Source organism: Camelus bactrianus, chromosome 1 (assembly GCF_048773025.1).
Source record: "Camelus bactrianus isolate YW-2024 breed Bactrian camel chromosome 1, ASM4877302v1, whole genome shotgun sequence".
NCBI classification, from domain to species: domain Eukaryota; kingdom Metazoa; phylum Chordata; class Mammalia; order Artiodactyla; family Camelidae; genus Camelus; species Camelus bactrianus.
In genome coordinates this window covers 11,472,712-11,485,742 of record NC_133539.1, presented here as the reverse complement: position 1 = coordinate 11,485,742, position 13,031 = coordinate 11,472,712, and the positions used below count along the sequence as shown (strand labels likewise).

At 42.5% G+C, this 13,031-nt stretch overlaps 1 protein-coding gene across 2 annotated transcripts in view; it reads right to left on the bottom strand.

Moving 5' to 3' along the window:
• SCAF4 (SR-related CTD associated factor 4) overlaps nucleotides 1-7,875 on the bottom strand; it is a 53,005-nt gene extending 45,130 nt beyond the window's left edge. For both annotated transcript variants that reach the window (XM_074360691.1, XM_074360694.1), the window contains exon 1: nucleotides 7,395-7,875. In XM_074360691.1, the coding sequence (XP_074216792.1) occupies nucleotides 7,395-7,424 (30 nt within the window). In that variant the 5' untranslated portion in view covers nucleotides 7,425-7,875. The remainder of the gene's footprint in view (nucleotides 1-7,394) is intronic.
• Between the last annotated feature and the right edge of the window lie 5,156 nt (nucleotides 7,876-13,031).

Genomic DNA, 13,031 nt, shown 5'->3' with positions numbered 1-13,031 from the left:
GTAATCATTAAACCATGCAAATACTGAAAAGAATGAAGGTGACAGGAGCATAATAAATTATAATATTGCTTGGAAAATCTAGTTCTCAAAAAAAAATCATGACAATACATTGTTAATTACACTTAATATTAACACAGAAAGGTAGACGTGTCTCTTCTAGATTAAGTTCCTCAACAGATCTTGATAAAGCCTGATTAATACAAATTTAACAATTACCAACTCTACCAAAACTTCAACTGTTAATAGGTAAGCTTATTCTATACACTACCTGATAACACAGTACACGTGTTTTTAGCTTATCATTAAAGTTGTATGCTGTTGCTCTGAGGTATGCTTAAAAAAAAAAGATTCGGCATATTATTTCAAAAAATGTTATCAATAACACTAGAGGTTCATCATTTATGTAACAACCTTTTCCCTATCATGTTATCAAGGGACCTTTTAAATGTTTTGAATATGTACAGACATGCATAGAAAAGTTACTTGATATACAACTCAATATTAAAAAAACAAACATCCCAATCAAAAAATGGCAGAAACCTAAATAGACATTTTTCCAAAGACATACAGATGTCTAACAGGCACATGAAAAGATGCTCAACAACACTAATTATTAGAGAAATGCAAATCAAAACTACAATGAGGTATTACCTCACACTGGTCAGAATGGCTATCATCAACAAGTCTACAAATAATAAATGCTGGAAAGAATATGGACAAATGGGACCCCCCCGCACACTGTTGGCGGGAACGTAAAGTGGTGGAGCCACTATGGAAAACAGTATAAAGGTTCCTTAAAAATCTAAAATAGAACCACCAAATGATCCAGCAACTCCACTCCTGGGTATATATCCAGAAAAAATGAAAATTTTAATTTGAAAAGATACATGCACCCCTGTGTTCCTAGCAGCACTGTTTACAATAGCCAAGACATGGAAACAACCCAAGTGCCTATCAACAGATGACTCACTTAAGAATGTGACACACACACACACACACACATATATTTATACACACACACACACACACACACACACACACACACACAATGGAATGTTAATCAGCCATAACAAATGAAATATTGCCCTTTGCAGCAACACGGGTGAACCTAACGAATGTTTAGTGAAACAAATCAGAGAAAGATATCATATGATACCACTTATGTGAAATCTAAAATACAAATGAATCTATATACAAAACAGAAACAGACTCAGATATAGAAAACAAACTTATAATTACCAAGGGGGTAGGGGGTGGTGAACAACTGAGGAATAAAGGATTAACAGATACAGACTACTATACATAAAATATAAGCAACAAGGTTTCACTATATAGCACAGGGAATTATATCCAGTATATTGTAATAACATAAAATGGAATATAACCTGCAAAAAAAACCCTGAAATCACTATGCTGTACAACTGAACTAACACAATATTGTAAATCAACTATACTTAAAAAAAAAAATTTCCTGAAATGCTAGGTAAATTATATTCACTCGAGATCCATGGTAGAGCAGAGCAACCTATAACTTGTACTTGGTAAAAACCACTGCCACCAACAAAACACTCCCACAAAAACACACATATACAAAAACCAACTACCATTTTGTCAACTTTTTTGGGTCAGCTGTTTATTAGGTACTTTTGTCTCCTGAATTGTTTCACAAAAATTTACAAGCCAACTTTTCCATTATTCTAGTTTTTCTCTGAATCATTCCTTATTATACGTGTATGTAACTTTTTCTGAGAAAAAAAAAAAAAAAAAAAAAACTAAACAAAATGATAGACCAGGAAGAGGGATACTTTCAACAAGAACATCAGTGATAAATCCTGCTAAAGAAACCCTTGAAAAGTCAGCTTTATTCCACTCACCATAAAGCCAGCTCTCTGCTGTTTTTGGAAATAAGCAATTCTCTGAGAGTCAAAAGCAAAGGAATAAAACTATAACTAACTTTTAATATTCTGAACTTCTGTGATTAATAGTGTAACATGGCCAATTTTACTTCAACTGTTGCCCTGGTCCTCTACATCTCTTCCACATAGTGAGAACCTTGTTTCAACTCTTTGTCCACTTATTTCGATAGACCTCTCAAAGGAAGGAATGATCAAAAATAACGAGATTAACATTACAGGCTAAAAAAAAAAAATTACCCTCATCATATGATCTAAATTCTAGAAGACAATTACACCTAGTAATCAATAAGTGAAATATGCAATAGTCCATACAGCACAATTCCAGTGGGAATAGGAAGGGTGGCAAGCTCCCCAATAAGATGTGGAACTCAATTCTTCCTTCAGGATAACAAGGTTCAAGGTTGACAGCCCAAGTGGGTAAGAGTAGCAACATCAATTCATACAAAGTACTCATAAAGCTTAATTTCTGCCTGATTTTAAAGATAAAGACAAATATAAAAGTACTTATATTTTCTTCCTTCCTTCCCCTCAAACTAGCTTATCCATAAGCACACCACCTCAAAGCTGTGGCTCTCAAAAAATAATTCCAGGATCCCTGGGGGGCCTGAGTTCCTTTTAGTGGTCTGTGAGGTAAAAACTGTTTTCATAAAGACATTTCTTGCCCTTTTCATTCATTTTCTCACAAGTATACAGCAGACTTTTCTAGAGGCTACCTGATGTGTGTAAATACAAAAGACTGAATGAAGAAGGAAGTACAAGAATCCAGGTTTTATTAAACCAGTTTAAATGAGATTTGCAAAAATATAAAATCATGTCATTCTTCTAATTTTTGTTTTGGAAATGCTGTTTTTCATTAAAAATCTTATTTATGTTAACATGTAATGGATTTATTACTTTTAATAAATACATTTCTCAGTTTAAATTTCTGATATGCTAAGTATCAATAGATATAACCTATGGACACAAAAGCTCTCTGTGGTCTTTAAGAGTTTAAAGGAGTCAAAATTCAAAAAGTTTGAGAACAGCTGTCCTAGAGAAACTTACACAGAGACATGTTTGAGAAAGTTCACTGCAGTGTTTGTCAGCAACAAGTGAGAAACAAATGTTCATCAGCTAGGGAACCACATAAATAAGATTTATTCAAATGATAACATAACTACACAGCAGTCAGAAAGAACTAAAACATAATATATAGTATTAATAATGTTTAAGCAAAAAACCACATTGCAGAATATGTACAATATACACACGTGTATCAAAACAGACTATTATATATATAGTATATAGACCACAAAGATTGATACTAAATTCATGATTTGATTGTTTCTGACTGGGGTAGGTGGAGGGGTGGGAAAAGAACTGGAGATAAGAGGGAAGGAGGACTTTATAATATTTTATTTTTTAAAATAAAAACAAAATAATAACAACTGTCAATTCTTGTTATATTTTCTTTGCACTTTTCTTGTACTTTAATTAAACGTCTTAAAATCATAGATGTTGCAAAAAAAGGTGGGAGAGAGATTCTTTTGGATTTAGAGGACTGATTTAGAGGCTAACACTGCAATCACTGGATTAAAAAAAACCCCAATCTATAACCTTTATCCATTCAACACATGAAATACTAAACTCTTCACATTAGGTTGTGTATAAACATGGAACACAATTAAGTAAGCACTGATTTTTTTCACTCATCTTTTCATCTTTTACAACACTGAACACAGTGTCTTGCCATAAAAGTCCTATCAAAATGTCTTTAATAACCTCACCTATTTTAATCTTCCTTCCTTTCTGTATCAGGAATATACTGACCTTTTACAACTATGCTTCTGATCTGTTCCTTTCCTCTCATCCACAATTTTGCCTGTTACTGCTTTAAACTATGTTTTTCTGCACAACTCCTTCAACATGCTCAAACTTCTACACCTAATAGAGACTAGAGCTTGAACACTATTTAGGTTAAGACCTTATATATACACTATATAAACATACGAAAGGCCTACCACCAGTGCTTAGTACACCATTAATTGGTCTTCCTTCCATTCATCCTTGAAGCAACTTTTCCTTTCAATTTCTCACAAGCAAACTTCTTAAAAAAAGCAAACAAACAAACCAAAAAATCCCAAACCACACAACAAAAAACATCTACATTTGCTACTTATTTTCTTATCTCTCCCAGCACTATTCAATCTTAAACTACAGATCCCATTACCCTCAAAAAAGTTAGTGGCCTTTTTCTTAAGTCTTAACCCATGACCACTCCTCTGGTATTATAAAGAATATTATCTTCAGGCAGTAATTAAGATGGAATCATCTGCATTAAAATCTCAGTTCTGCTAGTAGTATGCCCTTGGGCGAATTTTTATCTAACTTCTTTGAAAATCAGTTTCCTCATCTATAAATGGATGTCTCTGCAAGGCTGTGGGAGTATTATATTAGATATGTATACATAAAGTGCCTGTCATGCTATCGATGCTTATTAAATATTAATTCCTTTTCTCTCCCCCTCTCAATTTTCTCCACCACACATCTGAGAGTGACTCCCCATGTCTCCTCCATCTCTTGCTTGTGTCCAAGTTTGAGTCCTACATGACCAGCTGCTTGCCAAAAACTTCTGCATTACTGTTTCACTCCAATCAACCTGTTCAAAAACCAAACATTTTCCCCTTTACTAAATATACTTTTGACAACTGCTTGACATGTTAATGGCATCATCACTCTCCCAGCACTTAGAATGTAGGGGCAAAAGGGCAAAAAACCTAGCAGATGTCAGGACTATATATCCTTCCGGTCTACATCCTTCCCCTCCTCTCTATTCCCTCTATGGACATGCCAAGTTCAGATTCTACTTTTCTCCTATCTCAGTCCCCAATCTGTCAAATTTCCCCAAATCTCTGCCTTCTATAAAACATACTACAAATCAAGCAGCATTTTGATTATATCACTCCACTACTTAAAACTTTATCCATAGCCTTAAAAAAAAAAAGATTTCAAACACATTAGACAGACATGAAACTTGTCAGGTCCCCAAACTACTTTAACCATCCTTACTTCCCAGCAGCCTCTGGAGTCAAACTAATGTTCCTTATTTCTCACCACTGTTGCCCTTGAATCACTTCTCCTACATCTTTGGAAATCCTGAAACTGACACTTCTTCTCTCAAGTCTGACCCCTCCCAAAGGCCATCTTACAGCAGTTTATAAGGGCCCCAAAGGAAGCTGTTCCATCACATATTAGTTACCTGTCAAAGTTTTGTGTCCTCTATTAGTTTAGGTTCCTAGGAGACAGAGATCCTCAGTAGTAATGCCATTGTATTCAGAACAGGGGTTTGCAGCTGAGCAGGCACTCAACAGTTTGTAAAATGAAGATAAGATTTGGGAGATTTGAGCTTACAGGAAACGAACTAATCAATAACATTTCCTGAATGGGGACAATTAACTGAGAATCAAATCACTACAATCAGGCAGGCACAAGGAGAGGGATTTTGAAGTCAGACTAAATTCTCCAGAAAGTTTTTTCAGAAGAAAGTCTGGCAGAAGAGAGTTGAAATTGGTAACATAAACCTAACATAACGCAATTTGCACTTGATAAAGACTAGAAATGGAAATGAAAATTATTCGAGGAAAATAATCAATGATAAGAAAATTCTCAGTTTGTACATTACCATTTTCCTTTTTCCAGGAGTCAATATCATTCCTAATTTTGGCTTTTCAACGTAAAAACTACTGATCATATTTTTCTGGAATTAACATAAGACATTTTGCTTAATAATGTGCTTAATGTCAACTTTCATAATGCCTAAATCAGAACTAAATACTTCTGATCTTAAGAATACACTAAAAATCCTTCTCTTCGTTTATTAAGTTGCCATTAAAAATATTTTAAAAGTCTTTATCTGGAGAAAGAAATATACTTATCTTTTACAAATTGTACCATTTGTATAAATTCTCATTCATTCAACAAGTATTTGGGAAGCATCTGCTATGCTGTCGGGAGGAAGCAAAGAACAGAAACTCCCTGCCTTCATGGAGTCAACATTTCAGTGTATTCTGCCTTCAGGAAACAAGTCAACTTCCAGCCCTGAAATCTTTGGGGCACTATTACAAATTCTCTAGCCATCAAAAATCAGGAAATATTATTTCACCATTCCGAAAATAATCACTACTGAACTTTGCAAGACACTGTCCAACTTCTGCAGTTAATACATTTTATGTATTAGTTGAAGACAAATCATTTCTAGGATAATTAATAAGGCAATAAACGGTCCTAACTGCAGTGCTACTGGAGAGTACGATACTATGGCACTGTAAATTGGAAGTTATAGCACTCTAATTCTGACACAAGTAAAACTACTAAGTCTGACTGTGAGATGCAGCAAGTTTCTAACACTGTCCCGGGACATCTAGCACTACTACATCTGAGTTTGTCAATGCTGGATTTATCTTTAGTATTTGGAAAAACAATATAATCCAACTCAACCCATGACAATTGTTTCCACTCATTAACTACATTTTACTCATCAATGGTCAAGACCCCTCTCCCCAAATCGATTCTAAAAAACAGAATGTGTGGGCTCTAGCCTCAAAAACAGCACCTGGAATGATTTGAGATAAAACCATAGAGCTTTAGGGAGGCAGGCAGCTTTGTTCCCGGTTTTGGGACGTTTTCACATGTAAATGTTTCTAAAGAAGGGAGCTGAGGATTAACTACCGCGGGAAGGGTGCGAGGGTGGGGGACTGGAGGCCAAAGCCGGATCTCTAGCGGACTAAGGCAGAGCAAACACTTCACTCCCATTTAACTTTTTAGGTGTCACGTTGGGGCCACAGAGCCCGTAACGGGCTTGTGTTCACGACTGGGTATGATAAGGAGCCACCTCCACTCCGTTTATTAATCCTACTTCCCAAATGTAGGAATTCCGGGGGAAGGGGATGAACACCCTCTCCAACTCCTCTCCGACCTGGAATCAGAGTCCGGCCACCGTTGCGCGGCGCGGCCCGAGCAACAGGAGAGCCGAGGCCGCTGCTCCCGCAGACCGGCGACCGGCAGATGCTCCCGCTCTCCCGTCCCCCACCCCCCACGCCCGCCCGCGCTTCTTTCTTAGCCTCCTGAGGGCTCCCGGCACTGGGAAGCCAGTAACGGAGCTGGAAGCAGAGAGCGAGAGCGCCCGGACCTGGAAGGGGGCGAACTTAGAAGCACCGGCGCCTACGCGGGCTGGAGGAGACCGGAAGGGGGCGAGAGGGGCAGACCGAGGTCGCCGCCCAGGGGTGGGCGGTGGGGGAGGGGTGTGGGGTGTGGGGTCCGCTCCCGCGGCGGCCGCTACCTCCCCGGGGCCACAGGCCGCTCCGCGCAGGCCCCGTCGCCCCGGAACCGGGGCAGGAAGCGTCCCCACCCCGACCTAAGCTTTAAACCTCCGGTGGCGGGAGAAACGACGCCCAGACTCCCGCGGCAGGCCCGGCGCCCCCTGTCCTAAGCACCCCTCACCTCTTGGTTGAAGGCGTTGACGGCGTCCATGTTCGCGCTGCGGCGGCGGCTGCTCCGGGCCCGCCGGTCACATAGACCTCGCGCCGCGGCGAAGCGGGGCCGGGGAACCGGCCGGGCCTGGGGGGGCCGGAGGCGGCGATAAGCTGCGGAGCTGAAGGCCGGGCAGGAAGAGGCTGCGGCCGAGGCAGCAGAGCGGGCGGACGAGGCAGAGGCAGAGGCGGAGGGGTGGCGGGCCCCCTCTCAGTCCCGTCCGGAGGATGAGGAAAAAGAGGCAGCGGCGGCGCTGGGCTCCAACATGTCCGTTTAGTGGTGGCGGCTGCGCTCTGCGTCTCGCTGACACGGCCCCCCGCGCCCTCACGCACTGGCCCACACTGGCCCGACCGGCAAGCGGGCGGGCCTCTCTCTCCCTCTAGCCAGCGGGATGGCGGCAGCGGCCCGAGTCCACGCCGCGCGAGGCACCCTGGGATGGCTCGGGCCTCCAAGCGCTTCCTGTGCCCGGCTCCCGCCCCGCCCGGCCCCGCCCCCGCCCCGGCCGTGGTGGCCCCGCCTCCGCCCCGCCCCGGTCGCGCGCGCGCGCGCCACCCGCCCAACCACTGGCACGTGACGCCGGGACGCAGAGCGCTTTCCCGCCTGCTGGGGCAGCGGGCCGGGGAGACTACTTGGCTCCGAGTCTAGGTTCCCGCGAGGGGCGCCGGAGAGCGCGGGATCCCAGGGTTGGGAGGCTGGCACTGAGAGCGCCCGCGCTACGCGCGTCCCTGCCCGACGCTGTGTTTCCCAATGGCTTTTTGTGTGCCATTCCGCCCAGGCAGGCCGGGGCTGGCGGGCTCGGAGCCACTTGCTCTCCGCTGCCTGGAACAAAGGGTTTAGAATTTGACCTCAGCCCGCTGGGCGTGCATTTGCAAGCCCTTGTGCTGCGTGTGCCGATGCAGCCCTGTGTCTGCCCCAATTGTGCGAGTTAATTCTGCGTGAGCTGAAGCCACAAGAAGGACGTGCAGACACTGGATATCCACGCAGGCCTAAAGAACGCCTGTGCAGCCCTGTGCTGCAGGAGGAGTGGATTCGCTAAACCCTGATTTCGATTCCCCAGACCACGTTGTTTCCTTTTCAGTGGTAACACTTTGCCCTGATTCACTTCCCCTGAGTACCTACTGTCTGCCGGCCACTGTGCTGAGTTCTGGCAATATGGAAATTAGAAGATAATTTTTCAATTTTTCTTCCTGCAGACAGCTCGGTTTAGTGGGGAAGGACAGGCAGATGAGCGCATAATAACTAAAGCGTGGCAAATGTTAGGGCAGAGACCCTGGGGAAAAAAGAAGAAAGATAATCATCTGACTGGAAGTCCAAGAAGGCTTCTCAGAGGAACTGGAACCCGAGCTACATCTGGAAGAAGCAAGAGTGGTTGGAGAAGACACTCGGACTTGAGCTTGATGAGTACTGTGGCATTACCCAAGGAGGACCAGCTGGAGCTCAGGGAGTGGTGTGGACTGAGACCAGGCTCTGAAGAGTTTGTGCCCTTACTAGAAGTTTGGATTTTGTCCCCAAGGCCGTGGGGAGCAATTGAAAGATTATAAGAGGAGGATGCTGTCATGGAATGTGCTCTTTACCCAGAAAGGAGTAGAGTAGCATGAGTGGAGTCAGGAAAAGAATAGCCTTAGTCCTTGGGGATGCTGAGGGATTAAGGCAATGGAATAGAGGAGAGACAAGGTCAGATACTTAAGTGGAATGGATGGGCTGGGACACAACTGAGGTTAAGGAAGAGGGAGGTGTCAAGGAGGATGCTCTAGGAGGTTCTAGCTTGGATGAAGGGCATGGGTGGTGGGTTTCTAAGTTCGGAAGTATGTGGTAGGAAGGAATAGGTTTAAATGAAGGCAGAATAATGGTTCACACTTGTAGATTGTTTACCATGTGCCGGAGTCTAACTGACATGCTATTCTGTGTTATTTCAGTTAATCTTCATAATGGGCTTCTGTATGAGGCGGCTATTGGTAATGGCCCTGTTTTATAGTTCAGGGAGTGGGGCCCAATTCGGTTAACTGACATGCCCAAGGCCAGAGGACTTCCTTCTGGGGCCTGTGGAGTCTGAGCTTCCCCTGGGGCAAATAAGTGAAGATGTCTAGGAGGCAGTTGGGTAAACACATGTGGAGTCAGGGGAGATGGCTGAGAGGAGGTGGAGATCTGCGAGTCATTAATGCACAGCATGGTGGGAGGAGCTGAAACAGACAGGGGAAACAAGCCTGGGAACGCAGGTGTGTGAGGAGTAAAGAAGCTGGAGTGAGAAGAAGTCAAGAAAGAGCATGGGAGAAGTGGTCAGCCTCATCCAGGTGCTGAAGCCAGAACTTAGCAAGGTAAAGATTGGAAAGTACCTGGTAGCAACCAGGCCTTCAGCAGGGACTTTGGCAGGAGTGGAGAGGGCAGAAGCCAAACTGATGTGCATTCGAGTAGGGAAGGCAGCAGAAGATTCTTCACAGACTTGATTGTGAAGGCAAGTTTGTGAGTGCTCCAGGCAGAAGCTGTATAATGAAGGAAGAGTGTGCTTGTTTCTTTCACGATATGTGAAGTACACTCGTAATTATTTGTTGAAGGAACAAAACAAAATAGATCCCAAATATTCTTTTGGGCCCATCCCTCATCTATTTCATATCTCTACCTTTTAATCTCAGCTCAACTACCATTATGTTTGGGTTTTTTGGGAGAGGGGTGGGTAATTAGGTGTTTTATTTTTTTGGAGGAGGTACTGGGAATTGAACCCAGGACCTCATGCATGCTAAGCATACATTCTATCGCTTGAGTTATACCCTCTACATCAACTACCATTATGTTTTTTAAACCCATTTTGCTTCTGTAAGAGTAGTAGCCATCCATAGGACCACCAGCACTGCATTGGAAAGTACAATTCTTTGTAGATGTACCCCTTGGCTTTTCTGGGTATCTGTTGTCTACCAAATACTGTCCAAGATCCCCACACCATGTTTCCAGCCTACTGCCAGGGCAAAACCTAAGTTTTGTCATTCCCTGGGCATGTCGGAGAATTGTCACAGCTTGGCCTTTGCTCTCATGTAAAATCCCTCCCTGTTCCTCCATGTAGGCAGGCCCATTGAACATCTGGTTGATGTTCAGATATTACCTCCTTTCAATCATTAATCACTTATCAGGCACCTACTTTGTGTTAAGCATTATGCTGAAAAGCTTTCTAACTCTCCTCCCATCCAGACTCAACATCTCCCAGCATATGCTTCCATGATCCTGCTAATAGCAGATATGACCTTGTATTGCTATTAGAAGGGGGGAAAAAAGTCTGCTGTGCCTTTCCTCTCCCTTTCTATGAACAGTGGCAGAACTTAAAAATGGGCCCACAAAGCCTGATGGAATTCCTTGTCCCCCAGTTCATATTTGCAGTCTTCTTTCCTCCTGTGAGTCAGGGAAATGGTTTTGACTTAGGAAATTTGAAGTCTTGAGTAGAGATAGGAAAGAAGGGCTTGGGGGACAGGTGGAGAGTTCAGGTTTAATCGTTTTGCATTTGGGACCTCAATGCTTTATGGCTGTTGAGCTCTGTAATGGCTGTTGAACTGAGGGGATGATGGCTTGGAGGAGAACATTTTCTGTGCACCATCCTGTTAAGATTTGAATGTACGAGGAACAAGATGTGATGTCTAATATCCTTGTGTTTGAGATAGATAATTTAGATTATCTAAATTAGATTAATTTAGTTCTTTTCCTGGATAGGGTTGTTTGGTTTATATGTTGGTAGTTGGTTGGGGCATATGTGTTATCAGCTAGGCTTTGGGTGCCTTGGCTGCATTTTCTACCATGTTTCTGTTCAGAAGATGGCAGCACCTCTGTCTGCTTTGGGACATTTGGCAGCCATCTGCATAGCTGCTACCAGATTTCCATCTCTATCTTGCCCGGCAGACAAGTCAAATCCTCCAATAGGACATTTTGGTCAGATAACAAAAACTCACGAGGACTGTCCTTCATGAGCAGACCTTGAAGCAGTAGGAATGCAGCCTATTAAAAGGATGGCTGGAGGATCATAAATACATGCAACTGAGAAAAATCAGCAAGACATTTTATTCACTTGCAAACTAGCCTTCTCTCAAAGAACAAAGATTTAAACAGATTCATGTGTTCGTAATGTGGGTGTGGAAATAGACAGTTCTGAGCCATTCCAAACAGACTTGTGTTTTTAAAGAGAGTGGATGAAATCAATCTTCAGAGGAAAGAAAAAATGGCATTCAAAAAGTATTATTCTGGTTAATTCTGTGCCCTTTGCATGTCAACTCATTCTCTTGAGAGGAATGCTGGCTGTGGTCCACAGGTGTGGAGAATACAGAAAGAGAGCATTTCCTGAAGAGCCCAGGAAAATATTCATAGATAAGAATTCTAGAGAAAGCGAGTTCTTTCTAATGCTTTATCCCTTATACTTTCTGGAGCAAGTATAAACTAATTACACTGTACAAGACTCCTCCTTTCTTCTTGGTCTGCTTTCCTTCTCTGGCCAGCTTCCTCACCTTCCTGAAATTTCAGCTGACACCTCTGGGATCCCTCTCCCTCCCCACTTACAGATCTGAAATCTCTCCTGGTTTACAACTGCATTTCCAACTCCCTGCTGGAAACTTCCACATGGTTGTCCCCTTCTGTCCCCAAGCAACCCACCTGATTCTTTTTGTGTCAGTCTCTATCTCCATGCCCTTTATGTTGTTGATGCTGAAATAGCACAGCAGACAATGAGGAAAACAGGAAGCAGAAGAAGGAAGAGCTCAGTGGCAGTTGAGGTGATGGGACTTTAGGGAATTTTCACTTTCTTCTTTATTTTTCAGCACTTTCTAGACTCCCTACAGAAGGCATGTATTACTTTTGTAATTGGAAAGAGGAAGCTCCTTAAAAAAAGAAATCATGCAGATTAAGTGTACAGCAAACCTGAAATGCTTTGGATAGATAATCTTAGCTATGACAGTGAGCATGTGAGCATGTGAGCATATAAGTAATGTATTAGTGTTCTCTAGAGAAATAGAACCTTTTGAATATATATATATATATGTGTATATATATATATACATATATATATACACACACACACATACACACACACATATATACTCTTTCTCTATATAAATATGTGTTCTCATACATATACCATTATATATAGTATATATAGTATTTCCTCCATATGTATATCTTATATACAGTTGATCCTTGAAAAACACAGGTTTGAGACAGATATGCAGATTTTTTTTTGATAAATATGCAGTTGGCCCTCCATATCTTTGAGTTCTGCATCCACAGATTCAACCAACCGTGGATAGCAAAGTTAATACATGATCCACAGTTGGTTGAATCCTTGGATGCAGAACCAGCAGATACAGAGGATGGACTATGGGACTTGAGCCTCCCCAGATATTGGTATCTGTGTGGCAGGTCCTGCAACTAATCCCCATCAGATACCAAAGGATGACTATATAGAGATTTATATATATATGGATTTATATATGCATACCATCTGCCATCTGCAGGCTAGAGAATCAAGAAAACTGGTGGTCAGTCCCAGGCCAAGGTCTGAAAACCAGGGAAATGGATGATGTAAATCTCCATCCAAGGGCAGGAGAAGATAAGATGAGCTGTCCCAGCGCTTGCTGTGAG